Genomic DNA, 21,509 nt, shown 5'->3' on the forward strand with positions numbered 1-21,509 from the left:
TTAGTATGGAAGAAAGTATATTTATTATATACGTATATAAATTATATTGGGATTAATTATATTCTTGGAAGCACTGATCTCACTTTTGCATTTGTTGTCCATGCGTTTTAACTGTCTATATGTTTATAGATGTAATGATTTACAAGACGGGAATGAAAATAGAAGCAAGAAAAGCCCTTACACAATTTTTAAAGGCTTTTATTTCACAAATTTATGCATAAAAAAGTAGGAAAATTCTAGATTGCAATCTAATCTATTACTGCAAATTTTATCTTGATATAAAAAGCCTTCTTTATGATATTGGAGTCATATCTATTTTGGGCAGTATGCTTCATAGAATCTGATAGCACATTTCTGAAAAGAAAAAACAATAACGTGTGAGATTAAAAAGATAGGTAAACAAAAATTCTAACTTAAGTATGCAGTGTTCCTGAACTCGCCATTTTAATTTGGTATCTCTCCTTCCTGCCCTAAAAATTGTTAATGAATATAATAAATAGCTCTAAACCGCCAAAGTTAATCCTTAATGTTTGATTCTTACATGACTCTGATGATGCACTCACATAAAGTTTCACCCAAAGTGAGGCAGAATAAATTTAGAAAGTATGGATTAAAATATTTTTTAAGAATATTGATTGGAAGCTGCAGTTTTTATCAGAGATATAAAATTGACAAATAATACTACGGACTTTAATTTTTATATTATGTGCTTCAATTAAAAACTTCTGCAAACTGATTTAGTTATTTTGAGAAAACGCAAAATATTGTTTCAAGAGTGAAAAAGTAATTATTCGGATCTTTTCATTTAATGGTTTCGGCATTTATATAGATATTTCGTTGGTTCATTTAATTTTATATTCGTGCTATAAAATGTGTTTAAAGTTTTTCATAACTATGAAGTAAGTAGGTTATTCATTGATTCCCGTAATTATAAATATTATACATTATCATCAATCAGAAAAATAATTATAATAATTAGTATTATTTTTAATGTGGAATATGTAATGCTGTTTTCAGATATTTCAAATTAAGACTATGACATTAGGAATTTGAATTTCAGTATTTACATTTATTAAATTCAAAAACGAATTTAAAAAAAAGGTCGGACATTTCAGTTAAGAAACGTTATTAAATTTTAATATACTGTTAATAACTAAAATTTTGAGTTATTATTAAGTAATTTGATAAATATGAAATGTGATGGGTAACAATGAAATAGTTTTGGATATTAGTTAGAAAATTGTAATTTTGTTTTCGAATATTAATATAAAAAATACTACCCCCCAAGAAATCTGGAAAATTTCAGATTTTAAATTACGTCTAAAGGAGCGTTTTTTTAACATTTTGTGTGTTACTTTTATTTATTAAATATCATGTTCTTCGCACGTAAACCATAAAATTTAGTTCAAGAGCAGTAGTGCAAAATAATTTTAAAATGAGCATATCTTTAGAATTTCTGATACACAGTCTCGCGTACCGGAGGTAAAAATGTTTTTTTTTTTTCTGTACAAAGTAGCCATTGCTCGCTTTGAAATCCTTAAGTTTGTCTTTTGTTTGTCCTTAAGTTCCTTACACCAATTCCTTCGAAATCCTAAGGATCGGGATGTCTAATGAGACAATAAATTTCTGCCATGGAGACCTTCTTTCTGGTAATCAGTACGGTTTTACATCTCAAAGAAGTTCTGAAGACGCTCTTTCACGCTTGAATGAAATTGTTCAGAGAGGTAAAAGGAAAAAATTGCACTCTATTTAGATATTAAGGGCGCCTTCGACTGTGCATGGTGGCCTTGTATTTTCAATCTTCTCAAAAAAGTGGAATTTCCAATGAATATTTTTTCACCTCCTGGTAGAGCGGTGCTTCGGGACACCCAGGGTACCTGGGCCAAGGGCCCTACCCCCCTGTAGAACATGTTAAGCTATTGCGAAAAGTGACAAAAAATAACCTGGTCACAAGTCTTGAACTAGCATGAATTAACTTTTCAGAAAAGAATTTGTAAAGAGCATTGGATAAAGAAACGTTAAGGTATTTAAGTAAAATTTGGAAATGAGAAAACTAATGCTTAACTTACGAGATTTAAGCTAGTAAAAATTCTAATAACAGAAGGTCAGAGAAGGCCGTCAAACTGGTGAACAAATGATGAATGCTGAAATTATTCCGCAAATTTCAAGAGCATCTTGACTGCTCTAAATCCTTCACGAAACTTGTCCGCTGAGCTTTGTGCTGCTCTTATCCTTTCGATATGCACTATCATACTTCGTAAGAAGTGGTTAACTTTTTAGTCCTGCAGCCAATTTACTGCTTCTTTAAAGTTCTCAGGTGGAGGTTGAATAAATTTTTCACTTGCTCCACTTGAGGGGTGTTCAGACTTCTTCGGGAGGTAGCATTAGTCTTAGTTGGGAGATCAGGAAAATCTTCATCTTGGGGCTTGAATTCTGCAGGTTTTGGTACTAGCTTCACCTCCGGTTTCTTTTTCTTGAACCTCCTTCGGTAGTGACTACAGCCACGATAGCTGCTCACGTGATATGAATATTTTTCACTTGCTGCTGACTTTTTAAATGATCGGACTGCCAAACTGCAATTGGGCTCGGCTTCTGCAATTCGTCACCTTAAAAGGGGTTGCCCTCAAGGCCCAGTTTCAGGACCAACGTTTTGGAATATTATTACACTGACTACCAATAAGTATTTGGACACATATGCAAATGACGATATCTGCCGTCCTAAGGTACGTCACGGACTCCGCCGGTATATATCGTGTAGGAAACAGCATCGGCTTTATTTGCATGCAAGATGCCTCGCAGTTCGGAGCTCTCTGATTTCGAGAAAGGTATAATTATCGGGTATCATAAATGTGGCCGATCCTTAAGGGACATATCTAGCGATCTGAAGTACCCAAAATCGACAGTGGTCTATGTGATTAAGAAGTGAAAGTGAGCGGTGATTGTCGGAATGTGCCCCGAGTCGGCAGATCAACGAAACTGGGAGATAGAGACCGACGAGTGCTATCCAGAGAAATTCGGAAGAACCGCGCCCAACCGATGGCCCTCATCCGCGAGGAGTTTCAGCAGGCATCCGGGAGTATTGTTTCAATGACTACCATCCGTAAGGAAGCACATCTGCTTGGTTTTCATGGTCGTGCTGCTGCCCATAAGCCTTTGATCACAAAATCCAACCGCGCTGCTCGGTTAATGTGGTGCAAAGCACATCGAAATTGGACCGTAGATCAGTGGAAACGGGTTCTTTGGAGTGACGAATCAAGGTTCACCCTTTACCGTTCGGCGTCTGGGTCTGGCGTCTACCTGGAGAACGTCTCCTGTCAGAATGCATTGTGCCAACAGTCAAGTTCAGCGGAGGTGGAATTATGATCTGGGGGTGTTTCTCCTGGTGTGGGCTGGGACCCTTGGTCCCCATTCATGGTAAGCTCAAATCCGATGCCTACTGCATAATTTTGGATGACAATGTGCTTCCTACATTGTGGCAGTTTTACGGGTTGGACCCCTGTTACTTTCAGGACGACAATGCCAGTTTTCATGTTTCGACGTTAACCAAGGCTTGGTATGGTGCCAATGGAGTTCATCGAATGGACTGGCTTGCCCAGAGTCCAGACCTGAACCCTATCGAGAACCTCTGGACGAGTTGCATCGCCGAATTCAGGGGTGCACTACCTGTGCAAAATCGGTGAAGGAACTTCTATGTCTTCTCCAAGCCGAGTGGAAGAAAATACCACTAGCTGTCATACAAAAACTTGTGGAAAGTATGCCCCGGAAGGTCCACGCTGTAATTACCTCTCGTGGAGGCTCTACCAACTATTGATTTTCAATAAAGTTAGTTTTTCTTTTCTATCACAGGTGTCCAAATACTTATTGGTAGTCAGTGTATTAATGATCTCCTATCAAAACTGGAAAATCTTGCTTGTTGTGATACTATAGCTTTTGCGGATGATGTCTTGTTTTGCTTCCAGAGTAGGGACCTTTCTGCTACTTTTTTACAGGTACAAGAGACTTTAAATCTCGCCTGCGACTAGTCAAAATGTTTCAAATTAGACTTTAATCCTGATAAAACCAGAGTTATGATTATTGAAAAGCGAAACATCTGTTATGATGCATTTCAGTTATCTCTCGACGGCACCCCTTTGACTGTGGTAAAGCAAATGAAATAGCTTGAGGTTTTTCTTGACTGTAAATTTTCTTGGAAGCAACACCTAACTTATGTATCAGAGAAATGTGATAAATTACATCATGGATTAAGTCGTATTGCACGCAACACATACGGTATTAATTACAATGTTTATTCGCTCATCTATAAACAAGGAATTGCACCCTTCATTATGTATGGCTCTAAAGTCTGGGGTATATCGCTCAAAAGGATAAATTATAGATATTTACGACGCGTTCAAAGGCGGATACTTCTGCGGGTCATATGTGGATATCGTACCGTTAGCTATGAGTCTGTTTATGCAATTTCTGGCTTTCCTCCAATTGGCATTGCCATTCTTCATTCTATTGCTTATAAGGAAAATATTTCTGCTTCTGCTGTCTCTCAGTATGATTGTATTTTACCTCCATCTGATCTCTCTCATCCTTTAGAAAGAAATGCTGTTAATTTTATTCAGTTTAGCAATAAAATGGTAGATGATTGCCTGTAATTTGCTATACTGATGGCAGCAAAATTGATGGCAAGGTTGGTCTCGCATTTGTTGTCTTCAGAAACGGTCATGAATTTGAGCACTTTCAATTTAGAATTAGAGATGAATGTACCGTTTTTATAGTTGAACTTTTGTGCTTAAACTTCGCCATCAGATGGGTCTCTGAACAAAATAGTGCTGTTTCAGGCTATCTCATTTGTACTGATTCCCTTTCATCCTTGGAGATATTAAAATGTATTTCTTCTTCTAATAATGTCATTATCGAGATTCAAAAAGAATTGAAAAACCTAAAAGATAAAAATATTTCGGTTGCATTTTCATTTGTTCGTGGTCATAGAGGTGGTGGTGGAAACGAACGAGCCGAGACTTGCTAAGACTGCGACTAAGCGGGAAATTGACACTTTTGTCAATATCCCTAATTCCTTTTATAAGAAGGTCATGTATGAAAGTATTGTGGAGTCGTGGAACCACGAATTCATTAATTCAAATAAAGGGAGCTTAACTAAGAGATTTTTCCCTTCTATCAAAATGAGATTTTCATGTCATGATTTCTTCACAAAATATAAATTAACCCATTTTCTTAATGGGCATGGAAATTTCAAAAGTTATTTGAACAGATTTAAGTTGAGCCCCGAGTCTGTCTGTGATTGTAGCCTCGATGGCGAGGAGAGTGTTGAACATGTGCTTCTTCTATGTCCTAAATATGAGAGCGAAAGAAAGTCTTGAAACTGGAACTGAAAAATTTTAATATTAACTGGCCTCCAGAATTTTACCAATTTATTTCCGAGAGAAGTGCTTTTAACACTTTTTGTCAATTCATTGTAAAACTTTGTAATCATCCTTAATTTTATTTCAGTTTTTTCTTCTGCTTATTTTGTATTGTGTTTCATACTTACTTCTGTAAGCCCAATGTGATATTATGTGATACATGGGGAACTTATTGTGTTTCTTTAATTAAAAAAAATAATAATGAGGCAATAACTGCTAAGTCATGGGAAAGCTTGTATACATATATATATATATATTGAAAACTATCTATCTGTAAAGCAACGCATCGCTTATGTAATAAAATTGCATGCTTTTCAGAAATGATGGCAAAGGAATCGAGAAGGCAATATTTGTCCCTTTTCCTCTTGTTGCAAAGTGAAAAGACTTCTATACAGCAAAGTGATGGTGATGAAAATTGTGTAGATATGAAAAGTAGGAAAACAGTTGAATTTCATTCAGATCGGCGAAAACATTTTTCGCAAATCTAAATTAGCAATGTATCCATCAGCTAAAAGAAGTAAAATCAAGTAGCTTAAAACAGTTTGAGCAGTCTTCAAACATCCTTTGAAAAATAACTTAATTTAAGCAGAGTTAGGCATAATTCACCTACAGTGTTGATTAGTATCTGAATTACTGTGTAATTGCATATTACACATTAATTTCATAAAGTTCATCATATGAATATTTATAATTCATTTTTTCTTTACTATTGATATCTGTGATTGACCTCATTCTAGAGACAAAGGGTTAAAAACATTCTTTTTGCTGGAGCTGATATTCCGGTAATCACAGCAAATTTTACTACATTGAAAATATTTTAAGATATAAGAAATTTAATATATAAAGATCTCAAATAAAAATGACCATTTATTTAAATTTTTAGAGCTGCTTTTTTTTTTTTTTTTTTTTTTTCTCCCCCTCTGTGTGTGTGTGTGTGTGTGTGTGTTTGTTTTTGCAAAATTTTGTTTTAAGGTTTGGAAAATTGGTATACGATGTTAGTTTTTTTTATCAAATAATTCATATCTATTCACTTAATTGCGCATTATCATGTTGACGTAATTTGCTTTGCCTTCTAAATCAGCATAATTCACAACAGAAATTTAAAATGCCAGATTAAATTTTTCTGCTTCAATATTCATTTTAAGACAAAGTTTATTCTGGCATCATAGAACCGGCTGATGCTCTGAAATAATAAACTGGAAGAACAATCATTCTTGTTTAAATATCTCGTACACAGCTTCGGGCGTAGTTACGAATCCCCATCGTCTGATAACTCTAGTAATATTCCAAGATTTAATTACAGCATTTGTCATATTTATACGTCAAGGCAGAAAGTGATAAATGTCTCGCTAACAAAAGTGAAGCGACTTTCTTACCTTATACGCATAATGATGTACGGTGGAATCTCCGATCACGAACGCCTGTCATTGCGAACAAATTACCTGAACAAAAACGTCTCAGGTGACGATCGGTGTGTTGTACGAAGTAAAATACGGTAGAGTCATATCGGCTGAAATAATTTTTAAAGGTGTTTTGAGGGTTACCTCTGACACAGAATTAACAATCAGGGATTTCTAGAAATATCATTTTAACATTTTCCGTGGCTCATTTACATATTTACAAAAACTGGCTGTAAATAACTTACGGGACCATATATTCGACCTGGAGGAAATTATGATCAGAACTGTGTTGCAAGCAGAGACCAAAGGCTTTGACGTAGACGATTTTTTTTTTTTTTTTTTTAATTTCTACAGTGTTGTGTCTTTAGTCAAAACTGGGCTTGAAAGTTAAATGTGCAGACATAGAGGAGTTGTTAAAGAATCATGAAAATGAACTCAATAAGAAAGAACTGGAAAAATGTCAGAAGCGGGGAGAGCGATTTTAGAGGAAGTGGTGTCTTCAGTAAAAAAGGTGAACCTAGTTCTTTGGTCCGCAGAGCTTCATGTATCAGTATCACCTTGTTAAAGTTGTAGCAAGCTAAGCAGAAACATTTTCACTGACACTTCCATATCTCACGTAAGAAACATTTTAATCGTAGACAGCTACAAATCTCAAATTTTGAATGAAATGGAGGCCGTATGGATCTGAAGCAGTATCGAGTAGTGCTAAGAAACAAAGAAAAAATGAATGTCCCAGAAAAACGTTACCTGATGTTTTTATTGAAAGAGAATCCTTACCGAAACCAGTAACATCTCTTTCTTTCCTTAAGCTCTTTTCCGTTAACTTTGTCTACTCTGCTTTGTATGGGTAGAGTAAAATTTATGGTCTATCTGTTTAGTTGTTTACCATAGTATTAAGCCTTTTTCTGGGGGGGGGGGAGGAATAATTAAATTTAATGATTTTCATTGGTTTTTGTCTTAGGAACAAGAGCACAAAGTACTGTTGTAAATTTTAAATAAGCAATCATATGTGGTACAAGTACGGATTACTTCATTTCACTTTACTTCCATTGGGGAAAATACTTTCAGGTTGCAAACATTTCGGACAATGAACGGTCTTAGGAGTGAATTAATTCGTGAAAAAGATTTCACCGTACCGTAGATTTCACCGTTTAATTTATTCTTTTACTCTTAAAATATGATCATGTCTTATTTATTATCCAATTACTGGCGTCTCTCAAATTCAGAGAAATCGTTCAACCCTTCTTGATACTGCAATTGTAATTTTACTTAATGTATATATTTTTATAAGTGGTAAAAGATAAAAAAAAATATGCATTGTCTAGGATGTTTGTTTTACATCGGTATGAAATGAAAGCGAAGAAATATAGCAAAACATTGTCGAAGTACATTACTAACATCTGCTCACACAGAAACTTCCCATTTAGACTTAAGCTTACCAACTATATAGAGGTTAAAAAGTAACTGAGAACTGGAAAGTTTTGTCCAAGTTTGACCGGCAAGGAGCAAAGTAAATTGAGTAACAATTTACGTTTTTTTCCCATGTATAACTTGAATACGAAATAACCCTTCAAAGAAGTGCTGGTAATCAATTCCCATGTAACTACTTGGTTTGATTATTTTATCATTAAATATTTGTAACTATACTTAACGTTACTAAAGTAAGATAGAGTTGAATTACCTTGAATTCCTTCATATTTTCCTTATCGTCTTCGCTCATCTAAAAATGAAGAAAATAAATTATTCACTCAGCAAAAATAATACTATCGAATTTTGTTTATAGGAATTTGCTTAATGTTAAATTTTTCACGGTTCTTAGTCATTCCAGTAAAATGATGATATCATGTTTTGTTGATAGAAATTTTAGTTTATTCAAAAATCGAATCTGCATGATTTTAAAAAGTTTTGGATTATTTACGAAATATATTTTTAAAAAAAGTTTTTTTAATGTCTTTTCAGTTTTATTGCATAAAATGTAATTTCCTTTTTTATTTAAAGCCCACCAGCGGCCGAGCGGTAAAGACGCTGAACACTGGTAGTTCGGTCTGAGGTTCGAATCCCGCGAACGGGCTGGCTGCATAGGCGTTTTCGTGGTTTTCCCCATGTGTAACGTGTATACGAGCCAGTTTCCCTTAGAAAGGCATCCCTCCCTTTAGGCAGATAGCCCTCGTGTGCTTTGCCATAATTAAATACACCAACACCAACCTTTTTTATTTAATACCAACTAATCTTTAATTTATTTTGGCGACTTTCGAAGGTAGCAAAGTCCTAATTTTATCTGGATTAGTGAAGTCGATTAAAATGAAATTGACAATATTTTAAGGGAAAGAGGTCATGTTTGATATTGCAATCGTAATGAAACGAATGCACTTTTGCAAATTGTAATAATGCACTTTTCTTTCAGAATGTCTTTTTTAAATGTATGCGCATTTTAGACGGGCAGTCTAACTTTTCAAAATATGTATCAAAATGTTTTCTTATTTATCTTTTATATTAAAATATCTTACCTTTATCACAGCATTTCACATTACTGCATTTCATTATTTTTTTTACAGAAAACATCTTCAGCATGTAAGTCTTACTGTACAGGTTTCAGAGTTCCCGACTTTGTAAATGCTAAGTTACTGTTGAACGTGAAGAATTTTAAGAACTGATAAGCGAATAATCGCTTCAGTTCGTGTGACAAGAAACAACAAGATGAAAGGGTAAATAACCCTTTATTATTCAGATAAGCTTTAACAGAACTCCGTCTTGGAGTGTACAATAAAAGACGACACTTGGGCTTGAACTTAAGAGGCTAAGAAGTAAACTAAAACTAATCTAAACTAAAGAGATATAGCCGAAGCTATCGACGTTTAAAAGCCCCTTAAACACGGGATGACTACGAAGCTATAAAGGGCCTGGTACGGCCGAGCGTAATAACATCTTTGAGAGTAGCCAAAAGGCGGACGCGCGCTAATCAGAATCTCTGATTCTCAATAACTCCGCAAGTAGAACTACGCGGTTAAATACCGCTCTTCCTCATTACGTATTCAGACGTGATTCTAAAACTACGTTCTAGCCGGAAGTAATAAGTTGAAGTTAAGAATTTGACAGGAAAGAAGTTTAACTCAAAATTTAACTGTTAATAAAATTAACATTATCTTTACAAGGTAAAGCAATTTAATATTTAAGTCTTTTTTTTTTTTTTTTTTTTTTTTTTTTTTTTTTTTTTTTCCCTTTACTTGTAAAAACACCTTTAAAATGCAGGATCATCTTATATGTGGGATCGTTCTATATTCGAACTTACGTGCTTACACTGCTGTCCAAAATTTATGCAACAAATAAGAAGATGAGTAATTTTTGACGAATGAAATTACCTGTAGCCACAAAATACATATTCATAACAGGTGGGCGAGCACAAAGAGAGCTGTCAGAAAAAACTTTTTTTACAACCTTCTAGTTAGTGCCACAATAAAGTTTTTTTTTTTCATCGAAGAATTTATTTTAAGGGAAATGTCGTTTTTTGCTAAAGAACGTAAACAAGATATCTGTGTTCTAGCAAAAGAACTTGGTGTGAATGTTACGGAACAAATGACAATAGTTGATATTAAGGATGCCATTTTAATGAGTAAGGGATATAATGAAGAGTTCACTAATGATATATTTTTTAGCATTATTGCGGAATGAAAAGAAATACAGGAACGTGAATTTAACGAGAAAAAAAAAAAAAAAAAAAAAAAAAAAAAAAAAAAAAAACATCGTGAGGAACGCGAATATAACGAAAGGAAAGAGATAGAGAACGCAAGCACGAGCTTCAGAAATTGAAAATACAAGTAGCTAGTTCAGGTGCTAATCATTATTCCGTACCTGCTTTGAAACTCATTGACACGGATATCCCAAAGTTACAATTACAAACTTTAATTCCTCACTTTAATCCAAAAAGTGATGACATGAGCCTTTGTCTCACTTTATTTGAAAGGCAACTAACAATTTTGAACATACATCAAGGGAAATGGGTAGTGTATCTCTTGGGTTTGTTACGGATTTTAGGAGAAAAATCGAAATAATCAGATCATCCACTGCTTCACGCGTCTCTCAATATCGGAAAATAATAAAAATTTGTGCAAAGAATTGCACAAACTCGGTGTCCATGTGCACATCGACCTATTTTCACTTAAAAAAACATCAGAGAATTGCACAAACTTGGCATTGCACATTCCTTTGACTTTGTCCATGTACACATCGATACGCGCCATATAAGTGGCCAATTTTGCACCAACTTAAAAATAACAAGTCAAAGAATTGCACAAACTCGATATCCATGTACGCATCGACCTATTTAACTTAAAAAACCATTAGAGAATTGCACAAACTTGGCATTGCACACTCCCTTGACTTTGCCCATGTACACGTCGATACGCGCCATATAAAGTGGACGATTCGGCGCTTTACCCTTAATCAGATTTTGAAAAATGGGTAGACAACATAATCTGAGTGAAGGGAAAGAGGCTATCTTGAAGGAGAACAGATGCACTCGGGAAGTAGTTTTATTTCTAAACGTCCGTCATTCTGTCATTTGTAGATTGTGGATTTAGATTCATAAAGTTATGGCATTGACCTCCTTATCTTCAGTTAGAGCCTTGCGATATAGAGATCATATCTTTGCTAATTATGATCGTCCTTTTCTTGTCTGCCAGGTTTCGTTGCCATTTTTGTGAGTGGCAATGCTTTGAATTCATAGAGCTCGCACTTTTTGGCTAGTACTAAGAATTAAAAATCGTTGCCTTTTACGGAATGGCCTTCGATATCATTCGATTTTAAATTCCGTAGAGCATATACGAAACAGGCTTGAGAGATGTTTAATTAATTTGCATGTCTCTCTCAGAACCTTTACCAGCTAAAAAATATGTCTGCTGTGTGAATGAGGAGAGATACCCCCAAGAGCCGTAGATCATCTTTTCTCAGCATGAGTCAGCGCGTCGGATATGTATTTCTAGCAAAGGTTATTATATTCCATGCTGACAGACCTTCCTCAAATACCTTCGCCTTTCCCCTCAAAAAGTCCATGTATTTTTGTTTTCCATTATTATTTAATTATATATTGGTAATTTTCTTTGTATTTCCTTATGCTAGTGGTTTTCTCTATTATACCTGCAGTACCCATAAAACTGTCAATGAATTAGAACAAATACTAGTCTTTTATCTGATTTCTTTTCCCTTACTTAATTTCTTGAAACAAGTGTATACAGAAAATGAAGCTACGCTCAAACTGTTATTCTATCAGAATGCTTTAATCAGGGAAGGCGTAATAAAATCCGTAAGCGTCCTTTATTAATTAATGTAATGTATAACTATTTAAAAACATTTCATAAAAAATGTTTCTTCCGGACTTTTCCGAAATTAAAGTTTGTTTAAAAAATGTCATTACACTCCAACAGAACATGAAGGAACCATATTGGGTACTCGTCGCGAATTAAACTGTGTGATAAAATTTGCCATTAATTTTCTTTTAAATATGTCAAATTTGCTCTAGTCTCGTGTTTAGTCAAATGGGCTGTCAGTTATAATTTGTCTTGCATTGTGTAATATATCATATAAATTAAATTTTTATAACTTACCTCTACCTTCTCTTCGCCATCTCCAATGCAGTCACAGAACTGTGAAAATAGAAATGCTATATTAATTATTAGTTGAATTACATGCAAAGTTAATTACTTTCTTCGTGAAATATATTCTTAAATATATAATACATGGTTATTATTAAATTTCTTTATAAAACTTGTAGTGAGAATACATCTTTAATTGTGCTTCTCACTTTCGAAGAAAGTTAGTTGATGATCAAAATTTTATTGCTGAATGATTATACATGGTGATTCAGAATTCATTATCAATATTTGGTGGAGAAATAGGGAATAGGAAAAGAAGGAATCACATAGGAATGCATGGGCGCAGACGAACGCATGGTGGTGTAGAGGGCACTGTGTGTACACAACTTCCATACATAGGCACAACTGTTTGACGCGTGCAGTCAGTTGTTATTCGACTAGGTGACTTTGCAGAAGTAACATGAACCGGTATACGTGGAATGAATTTGCAGATATGCATGCAATTTACGGTGCAGCAGGGGGAAGATGTCTTCGAACCAGGCTATTGTATGCAGCGCGCTTCCCCAACCGTCGTGTGCCACAGCATCAAATGTTTTCACGTATTCGTCGACAACTGTGTGAAACAGGATCGTTTGCTGCTAGTAATGCTAATGGAGGGAGGCGCCGATCGGCACGGACAGTAGCAATAGAGGAATGTGTCCTACAGGAAATCGACAAACAGCCTGGTGCTAGCATACGAGGTATGACTAGGCAGTTTGAAATTTCGCAAGTAACAGTGGACGGATATTACACGGTGAAGGGTTACATTCGTTTCATCTGCAAAGAGTGCAATTACTGGCAGTAGACGACCATCCCCAAGCGTGTTATTTTTTTTTTTTTAATGGTTCATGCAGGGAACTGTCATTGATCCCAATTTCCCAACGTTTGTTCTTTTCACCGATGAAGCGTTTTTCACTCGAGAGGGAGTCTTCAACACATACAATTTGCATGTTTGGGATCATCAGAACCCACACGGTACAAGACCTGGGGTTGCGCAACAACGTTTTGCTATCAATGTGTGGACTAGGATTGTCGGTGACTGTTGAGTCCGTATTTACTACCGTCCCGTTTGGACAGTGCCAAGTACCTGACATATCTTCAGACAGTGTTACCGGATCTTCTGAACGAGGTTCCTGATGGTATTATATGGCGAATGTGGTTCCAGCATGACGGCGCTCTTGCACATTTCGCAAATGCTGTGTGTGCTTACCTAAGCAGAAAGTTTGGAGATCAATGGATGGGTCGCGGTGGACCGGTTTCTTAGCCACCACGTTCATCGGATTTATGTCCAATCGATTTCTTTGTATGGGGTGCTATGAAAAACATGGTGTACGAGACCCTTGTTGATAGTGCTATGGATTTTGTAGCACACATATCGGTTGCTGCCTCTAACATCCGAGAAATGCCACACATATTCCAGAAGGTTCGGTTGTCCATGCAACGCTGTTGTGAGTCATGCATTCTAGCACATGGTCGGCAGTTCGAGCACGTCTTGTAAGTCTGTAAAACCGATGCAAAGAAATGTTACATGTAAGATAATAATTTTTTTTTCCTTACCACTTCCTTCTGATGTGTTCTTTCCATCGTTGAACTGAGGTCATTTTGCCTTACTACATGGCATATGCGCCCATGCATTCCTCTGTGAAATATCCTTTTTTTCCCTGTTCACTACCTCCCCACCAAATATTGATGATGAATTCTGAATCACCCTGTATAACTTGAAATGTCTGACTTTTGAGGTTAATAATCTTTCATCGTCTTGTGGACCTAACAAAACCAAACATGTTGAATTGTGATGACTGTCCCATGAACAAGCATTAGCAGTCAATACTTCTGCAATATTTCAGTTATTTTTTTTTTTCATATTTTAATTCCAAAAATTAATCAAAGAATCGCAGCAATATGGTTATAAAATTGAAATTGTAATGAAGTTTATAAACATCTAAAAAATCCAGAGGGGGGGGGGAACTAGAAAATGCCTCCATGTTTTTCCAACTCTAGTGCTATAATTCAGGCCAACAGAAATCATTTTTATCCATACAAAATTCAGATGAACGTACAGAAGAATGTGAAGTTGTTGATGATTCTGCCTAAGGCTCGACTGAAGTCACTATGATGAAGATAAAAATTTGCCCGGAAACATTATCAAATTTCTAGATACATTCGGAAACCAGTTACATATGCAAAACCCTTGGCAGGAGTTTATGTGTAAAACGTTTGCTTCCAATAAAAATTATGAGCAATTGCAAAAAAAGCTTTGTTAAGCATAAAATTAAAAAAGAAATCAACTGAATCGACTAACATGTCTTACAAGCAAAGCTAAAGGTTGATAAGCTGTTCAGCCAGTTGCATATTCTACCGCCAGAATGATATAAACTAAGATCCGAAAATCACAATTTGTTGAAGAACTTTGTTGGACCGAAAATCACACTTTCAATTTTTCTGCTGCCAAAATTATTCAAAAGACATCTTCCATTGGAGAACTGGATTTTCTAGATGCATTTCACATTCAAAAAAATCTTTCTGTTCTAGTTAACGATCCTAATTCTAATCCAACTTTGCCTTCATCCTTTAAAGAAATTATGTTTTAGTTCTGGTTTCATCAACAGATGGCGCCACTTGATTATTCTTGCTCAAGCTTTCTTATCTTATCTAATCATTACTTCCTATCTTGTTCATTTGCGGTTTTGCAGCTGAGGATGGTGGTTCGGTAAAACCATCGAAACTAGTCCTGTGAAAATTTCGAAAACATAACGCTGATTTTTGTTGTTTGACTTCTGAATTAGTATTTGTTCGGCGTGTTATTGTGTCTTAATTAAACTAAGATGTTACTAAAACAAATAATAATTAAAAGTTTATATGATTTATCAAAGGAAATCTACCAAGTAATGCGATATGATAGACAGTTTTGATCTTATCCTTTCCCTGTCAAGGGAACAAGGGTGGGTACGGCAAGCAACCCTCCGCTTGACTTTTGCTTTTTCTGAGATGCAGTATTGTATAAAATGATTGATCTGAATTCTAATTTCATACCTATTAATTACATATTAATTTGGTACTATCAAATGAAAAGGAGAATCCTCGAGTTTTACAATGCCACCAAAGTGCTTAGGTATCTCTCTCTTTTTAATACAGTGGTTTTTTTGACATCATCGGGTTCTTAGTCGCAGTAGACTTGATCATTCAGGGTTTTATATCAGATTCCCTAGATTACGAGTTCTTAAATCGTTAAGATTTTTTTCCTTTCGGCATACTTTAAAGATGATGCATTCGTATCATATTTGCTCGCAAGATTGCAGGATTACCAAAATGCAAGGTTATTGTTGTAGAGATAGCAAACGGGAATATATAGAACACACGTATAGCGGTGTTAAATAGAATGTTAGACAATAATTATTCCGGGGGAAGATTTATTAAAAATTTTGTCAATTTCAACGAAACCAGTGTACATGGTACATCTTTTTTTTTTTTTTTCTTTTTCTTTTTTAAGGACCAAAAATATTTTGAAGTTACAGAATATTTTTTTTTCCTTTGTAACATTGCTAATACCAGTTGTTATTGTCTTACGCAATTGTGAGTTTTGTATTGATTTCACAGATATTTAATAAATTTTTGTCTACTTTTTTGAAATTAATTTTGTTGATTTGTTTAATTTATTATCATTTTAATATCAATGCCTTCAGTAAAAAAGCGAAAATTACGTCTGGGTTTAATGTGGGCTACAGAAGCATATTTTGTGAAGGAATTTTACATATTTTGGAGTATAACATTATGAATAAAATATAAATTTTCCTCAGCTTACGTAGCAGACTAATACACAATTTACTCTTTTAATTTCAAAAACTGAAATAATGTGGCAGCCCATTTCTGTTAACACTTGAGATTGTAAAACAATAGGTTTGCAACATCTCCCTAAAACTCCCTATTACTTATCACAACAGATTTCGTGATTCCGTCCGTAAAGCAACTAAATCGCTGCATCTTCATGTGGCGATTCAGGTACTTTTCTTTACATCAGATGCTTTCAGTTTTGGATGTTTGAAGTCTGATGATTAATTTTATTGAGAAACTGTCAGTACTCTAATAAATAAATTTGAAAGTGTAATCAGTTGTTTATTAGTGACACTTAGTCAATTCACACATTATACATAGGCATAACCTTGACGAATTTTGAATCCCGGTATAGACAATATGCAAAATTTTTGACTAACTTCACAAACACATTAGTTTAATCTTATTTATTTATTCATTCATTTTATTTGAGAGCCAGTAATTTTGCTTTTGCTTGAATAAATATACCTGCTAAGTATGTTACGCAAAAGATAGATAAATAATTTGAGGAGATTAAAATAGTATATAGAATAAACATAGTATATAGAATTTTAATAGATTAATAAAATAGTATATAGAATTTTAATAGATTAATAAAATAGTATATAGAATTTTAATAGATTAATAAAATAGTATATAGAATTTTAATAGATTAATAAAATAGTATATAGAATTTTAATAGATTAAAATAGTATACTAGAATGCAAGTTTAAAGGAATTTAAAGTAATTTTTAATCAGATGCTTACCTTTTCTGCGATGTCTGAGTTTTGGCAGATTTGTTCCCATACTTCTGTCTCATTTCTTGCTCCTGGAATTAACTGCTCTTTACACTGATTGGATACTTCTTTGCACTAAGTAAGATAAAGTTTAGTGATTTATTTTTTTGTTTCTTTCAGGTAGTAACTAAAACAGTTATTTTGAATTTTAATGCAGTTAATACAATTATTCTAACTATCCAGATCCCAGATATTCAGAGCTTCAACATCCAGACTGCCTGTTATTTTCCTGCAGTAATTAAAATTAATTTGTAGTTAATTTAGCGTAATCGTTTCTGCTAACTTATCCACGTTAATTTATTTCATTCATAATTTCATCATTTTCATTCATCATTACTTTTTTCATTTCAATCCAAATAAATAAATAAACAAAAGTAATAGTCAGAACAGCACATTTTAAAAAAGTTACTAAATTAATTCAAGTGAATGCGTATGATATGCAAATTGTCTTGCAGGGTTTTGCTCCTTCGTAATAAAATATACTATCCTTGTAGAGAAATTAGGTACTTTTTGGAAGCAGGCAAGATGAAAAATGCCTTCGCCAGGAATCGAACCACGGACCTCTGGATACCGGCCCAAAGTGCAGAGCACTACACCATGAAGACATGCTAGGAAGGCGGGTGAACTATCTTATATGCTTTTAATTTTATTTTGATTAAAATTAGAAATTTATAACAAACAGTTAAGTGTAAGACTTTAATGATGCATATACTGTTAATTTTACTGTTTTACGAGAAATTAAAAATATATCTTAATTTTATGTTAGTTGAATTGAAATATCACTTTTCTTTAAGAAAATAGAAAGTAGTGATTCTTCATTTATGTAGATTCAAGATTTATGCCCGCGTGGGGTGGTGTGATACTTGGATTCAGATAGATTAGTGATTAATGAATATGTTCGTCTGGAATTTGTCCTAATTATCCTTTTGTTTTAGAGATAAATAAAATAAGGTAGCTTGTACTTTTAAATTGAAGAAGTTGAATTTAACTTTAACACTAAGGACTGAAATGGATTGGTTTATTTACTCATGGATTATTTAGAAAGCAGTCTCCTTAAAGTAAAGTAAGCTATCTTCTTAAAAGTAGGTATACTTCATACAAAACTTACTAAAACCAACTACTCTTTTCTAAAGGAACTAACCTCAAGAAATGTAAAGTTTTAGCATTACAGCTATCAGCTTTACAACTTTAACATTACAACATCTTTATTTCTCTCTCTCTTTATATATATACATGTATATTAAACTGTTTAGAAGTGAGTAACTAAAGTAGAAGACAAAAACGAGGTGGAATTTAAGCTATTTGTTAACAACTGCAACGTAAATTATTGTTTAGACAGATACCTTTTAGCTAAATTACACGAAGTAATCTTGATTGTTTTCCCTTACACTGCGTCCAAAATTAAGAAGTATAAAAATATGTTAACGAAAATTTACATTACTTGTCTCAAGCAATGAAAGTTTTGCACAGAGGATAAGAAAGTAAAGTAGAATCTTCAGTAGGAGTTAGAGAAATTATGGAAAGTTAAACGGCATAATTTCGAGCAAAGGGTGAAACGGTAAAAGATGGATCTGTAGCAAGTCTTATTTATAAAACATACAGTGGCAGGCCATCAATATACTCAAAAACTAGGTTAATCCTCTAACATCTTACATATTAACATCTGCAAATATGTTTTTACTTAACTTTCAAAAGCATTAAAAGGAATATAATTTTACCTATAAACCGCATCCCATTCGAGTGTAATCGGATTTTCTCGCAAATGGAAGGAATGCGAAGTTTGTTGACGCAAGGGGAGGACTAGCTATTTTTTACCAGTTCCCTTAGTATCATAAACATGCTGTTAACTACTGAAGGTATAGTGTAACGAATTTCAGTTTTCATGAGCGAAATTAATTTAACTTTTAGTACTAAATTTTTGTTAGATTTTAGTCTAACTAATATTTGGGGGGAATGACGCATATGGGGCCACGAGAATCAAGTAAAATATGTATTTTGCATTGAAGCTGGTAAAATATATACACGGTAAATGTGATTTCAATCAGACAATATTGTATTTTATAATCTACTTGTGAATACCCAATTAAAAGATGAAATAAAAATTTTAGTTTTCCTCGAAACTTTTCTGCACACGCTTATGTTCAGAGCACATTTATGAAAAATAAATTTCAATGATTAGAAAGTTTATTGCATGTACGTTATGCAAGCCTGTATAATAACTGAAACTTCATAAGGACACTGGCAACGCTGCAAAACTGACTGACTGATAACAAAATATTTAACATATTGAAAAGCACTCTATACGTTTTTGCAAGTATTTATCTCTGAAAATTATGTGGGTGGCTGTGATTCTTATTTTTATTCCATTCTTGCATATTTTTCAAGAGGGTAGTATTTTTATTAGAAACTTGTAGGATTTAATATGCTCTTAAAACAACCTATGTGTATATTTGTAATTCATTTTGAAATTTAAATATTCTCTTAGTTTTGACACCGATCGACATCAAATTGCCTTTCACTAACCTATTTAGCATTGGCCACTCCTAAGGCTGGAAGTAGTGGCCATTTTATTGGGGAGGCACCTAATAGGCAATTATTGCCTCGTATGAAGTTACAAGCATGCCTTCTTCGGGCTTCGAGCCCAGGCCCTTGGATACAGTATAATAGTTAAGGACGGTCTGGGCGGCATGCCTTTCATAGTTGAAAATTCCTTACATTTTAGAGTTGAAATATTTAACGTCAAAATTCTTTACTTAGATGTACAATCATTTTAAAATCCCGAAAAAAAACTTCGAACGTCATTATAAATCTTAGACAGTTTCGTAATCCAACATATTTCCTTTCTCGGGATGAAATTTTTTTAGGAAGTAAAACGCTCATCAGTGATCTAAATTTTCGAAGTGATTACGGATAAAGTTTTCACTATCCATAGCTTTTATTCAAAGTTCCGAATTAATGTAATTAATGCCAAATATATACCACTGTAAAAATTATTAGTAATAATTACTTGTCAAGCATTTTGCTAATAATATTTTATTTGCTAAATTTAATGCTAATTTTTTTGTATAGTGTATTAAAAATGATTCAAGATTTTATAATGAAATATTAAAGATAATAAATAAGTATCACTTTTGTAACATGTATTATTAAATTAGTTTAGTTTACGCAATGCTTATTATTTTTAATGAAAACCTTACAGTAAATATTTTAGGCGCTGAGTTACTGTAATTTATCTCTTCATAATTTTATATACTTAGAAAAATAGAAGGTAAAAATACTGATTGTTTAATTCCCTCTCTTTAACTGGCGAATGAATTTTGATAATTATGCATGGAGTATAAGCATAGCTGTATCTTTTAAAAGTTATATTTATTAAACCTGCTGATATTTTAGTATTACAGCTAGAGAGTGCAAAACTTGTCCTTGAAGCCTTGATGGCGAACCTTGCATTTAAAGTATTCCCTCTTTACATAAGCATATAAATACTTCAGAATTTTCACATACTGAATATGCACTCAGTTTAGGATTTCCTTATCCTCAAAGAATTCTATAGGAAAAACGAAGAAAAGTCTTTTCTTTTCCTATACCGGTTCAGTAGTTTTTATGATTTTACATTATGCTTCACACATTTTTAGTTTTTCATTGCTTAGAGTTCAAGTGTAATGATGCCCCAAATATCGAGATCTAATACACAGAAAGGAAGAATTCAAAATTTATAAAATAAAGTAATTATATTTCTAGCAATAAATCTCGGACAAATTTGGTGTATCCTCTGTTCGCAGGTAATTACTAATATATTGGCAAAATTGTTTTGCCAAACTTTCGACATTTACAATGTACATATTGAATTTTCTCCAGAACTTACCTTGGCTGGTTTATATTTCAAGCATTCCATATATTCGAAGAACTCTGAACTTCCGGCCTCTGGAAAATAAAAGAAACCCGAAACTATATTTTTTTCAGAAAACAATGCATAATTTAAATTCATAATGAATAATGGCAATGAGTGCCTAGCCATATTATTTGATCCATTGACTAAAATCATATTTTTATATTATTTTATTATTGCATTATTTTATTTCCTTAACTGGCAAGGCGTTAAGAATTAAAAAAAAATTATTATTGTCTATTTTTATTCGTAACAATAAAAATATTTTTAAAAAAATTCTCTTAAATATTTAGCAACAGCATAAATTCAAATGACATTTTTTGCATCTGAACATCATCCAATAAGTTCAAAGTCGCAGGGTTCACTCGGGAGTTTTCTTTACATATAAAAGAGTTCATATGAGGAATATTATTAACAGGTTGCGTTTTTACTTAACATCAGCTTAATATTTACGCAGTGTTACTGTAATATTTAACAAATAAAAAAAAAAATATACGTGTTTTTAGGAGGAGTAAACAATACTGAGACCCGGACACCAGTCGCTAGCGCATCACGCAGCAGCACCACAGGTCCG

At 33.8% G+C, this 21,509-nt stretch overlaps 1 protein-coding gene across 1 annotated transcript in view; it reads right to left on the reverse strand.

The window, feature by feature from the left end:
• Nucleotides 1-182: 182 nt before the first annotated feature.
• Nucleotides 183-21,509, reverse strand: part of LOC118190452 (uncharacterized) — a 39,096-nt gene continuing 17,769 nt past the window's right edge. The window contains exons 2-6 of the mRNA XM_085816376.1: nucleotides 20,912-20,970; nucleotides 17,017-17,121; nucleotides 12,412-12,450; nucleotides 8,493-8,531; nucleotides 183-354 (exon numbers count right to left, since the gene is read on the reverse strand). Of these exons, the coding sequence (XP_085672502.1) occupies nucleotides 313-354; nucleotides 8,493-8,531; nucleotides 12,412-12,450; nucleotides 17,017-17,121; nucleotides 20,912-20,970 (284 nt within the window). The 3' untranslated portion in view covers nucleotides 183-312. The remainder of the gene's footprint in view (nucleotides 355-8,492; nucleotides 8,532-12,411; nucleotides 12,451-17,016; nucleotides 17,122-20,911; nucleotides 20,971-21,509) is intronic.

The sequence above is a fragment of the Stegodyphus dumicola genome, chromosome 5 (genome assembly GCF_044657685.1).
Source record: "Stegodyphus dumicola isolate Sdum_Otavi_A_Nest chromosome 5, ASM4465768v1".
NCBI lineage: Eukaryota > Metazoa > Arthropoda > Arachnida > Araneae > Eresidae > Stegodyphus > Stegodyphus dumicola.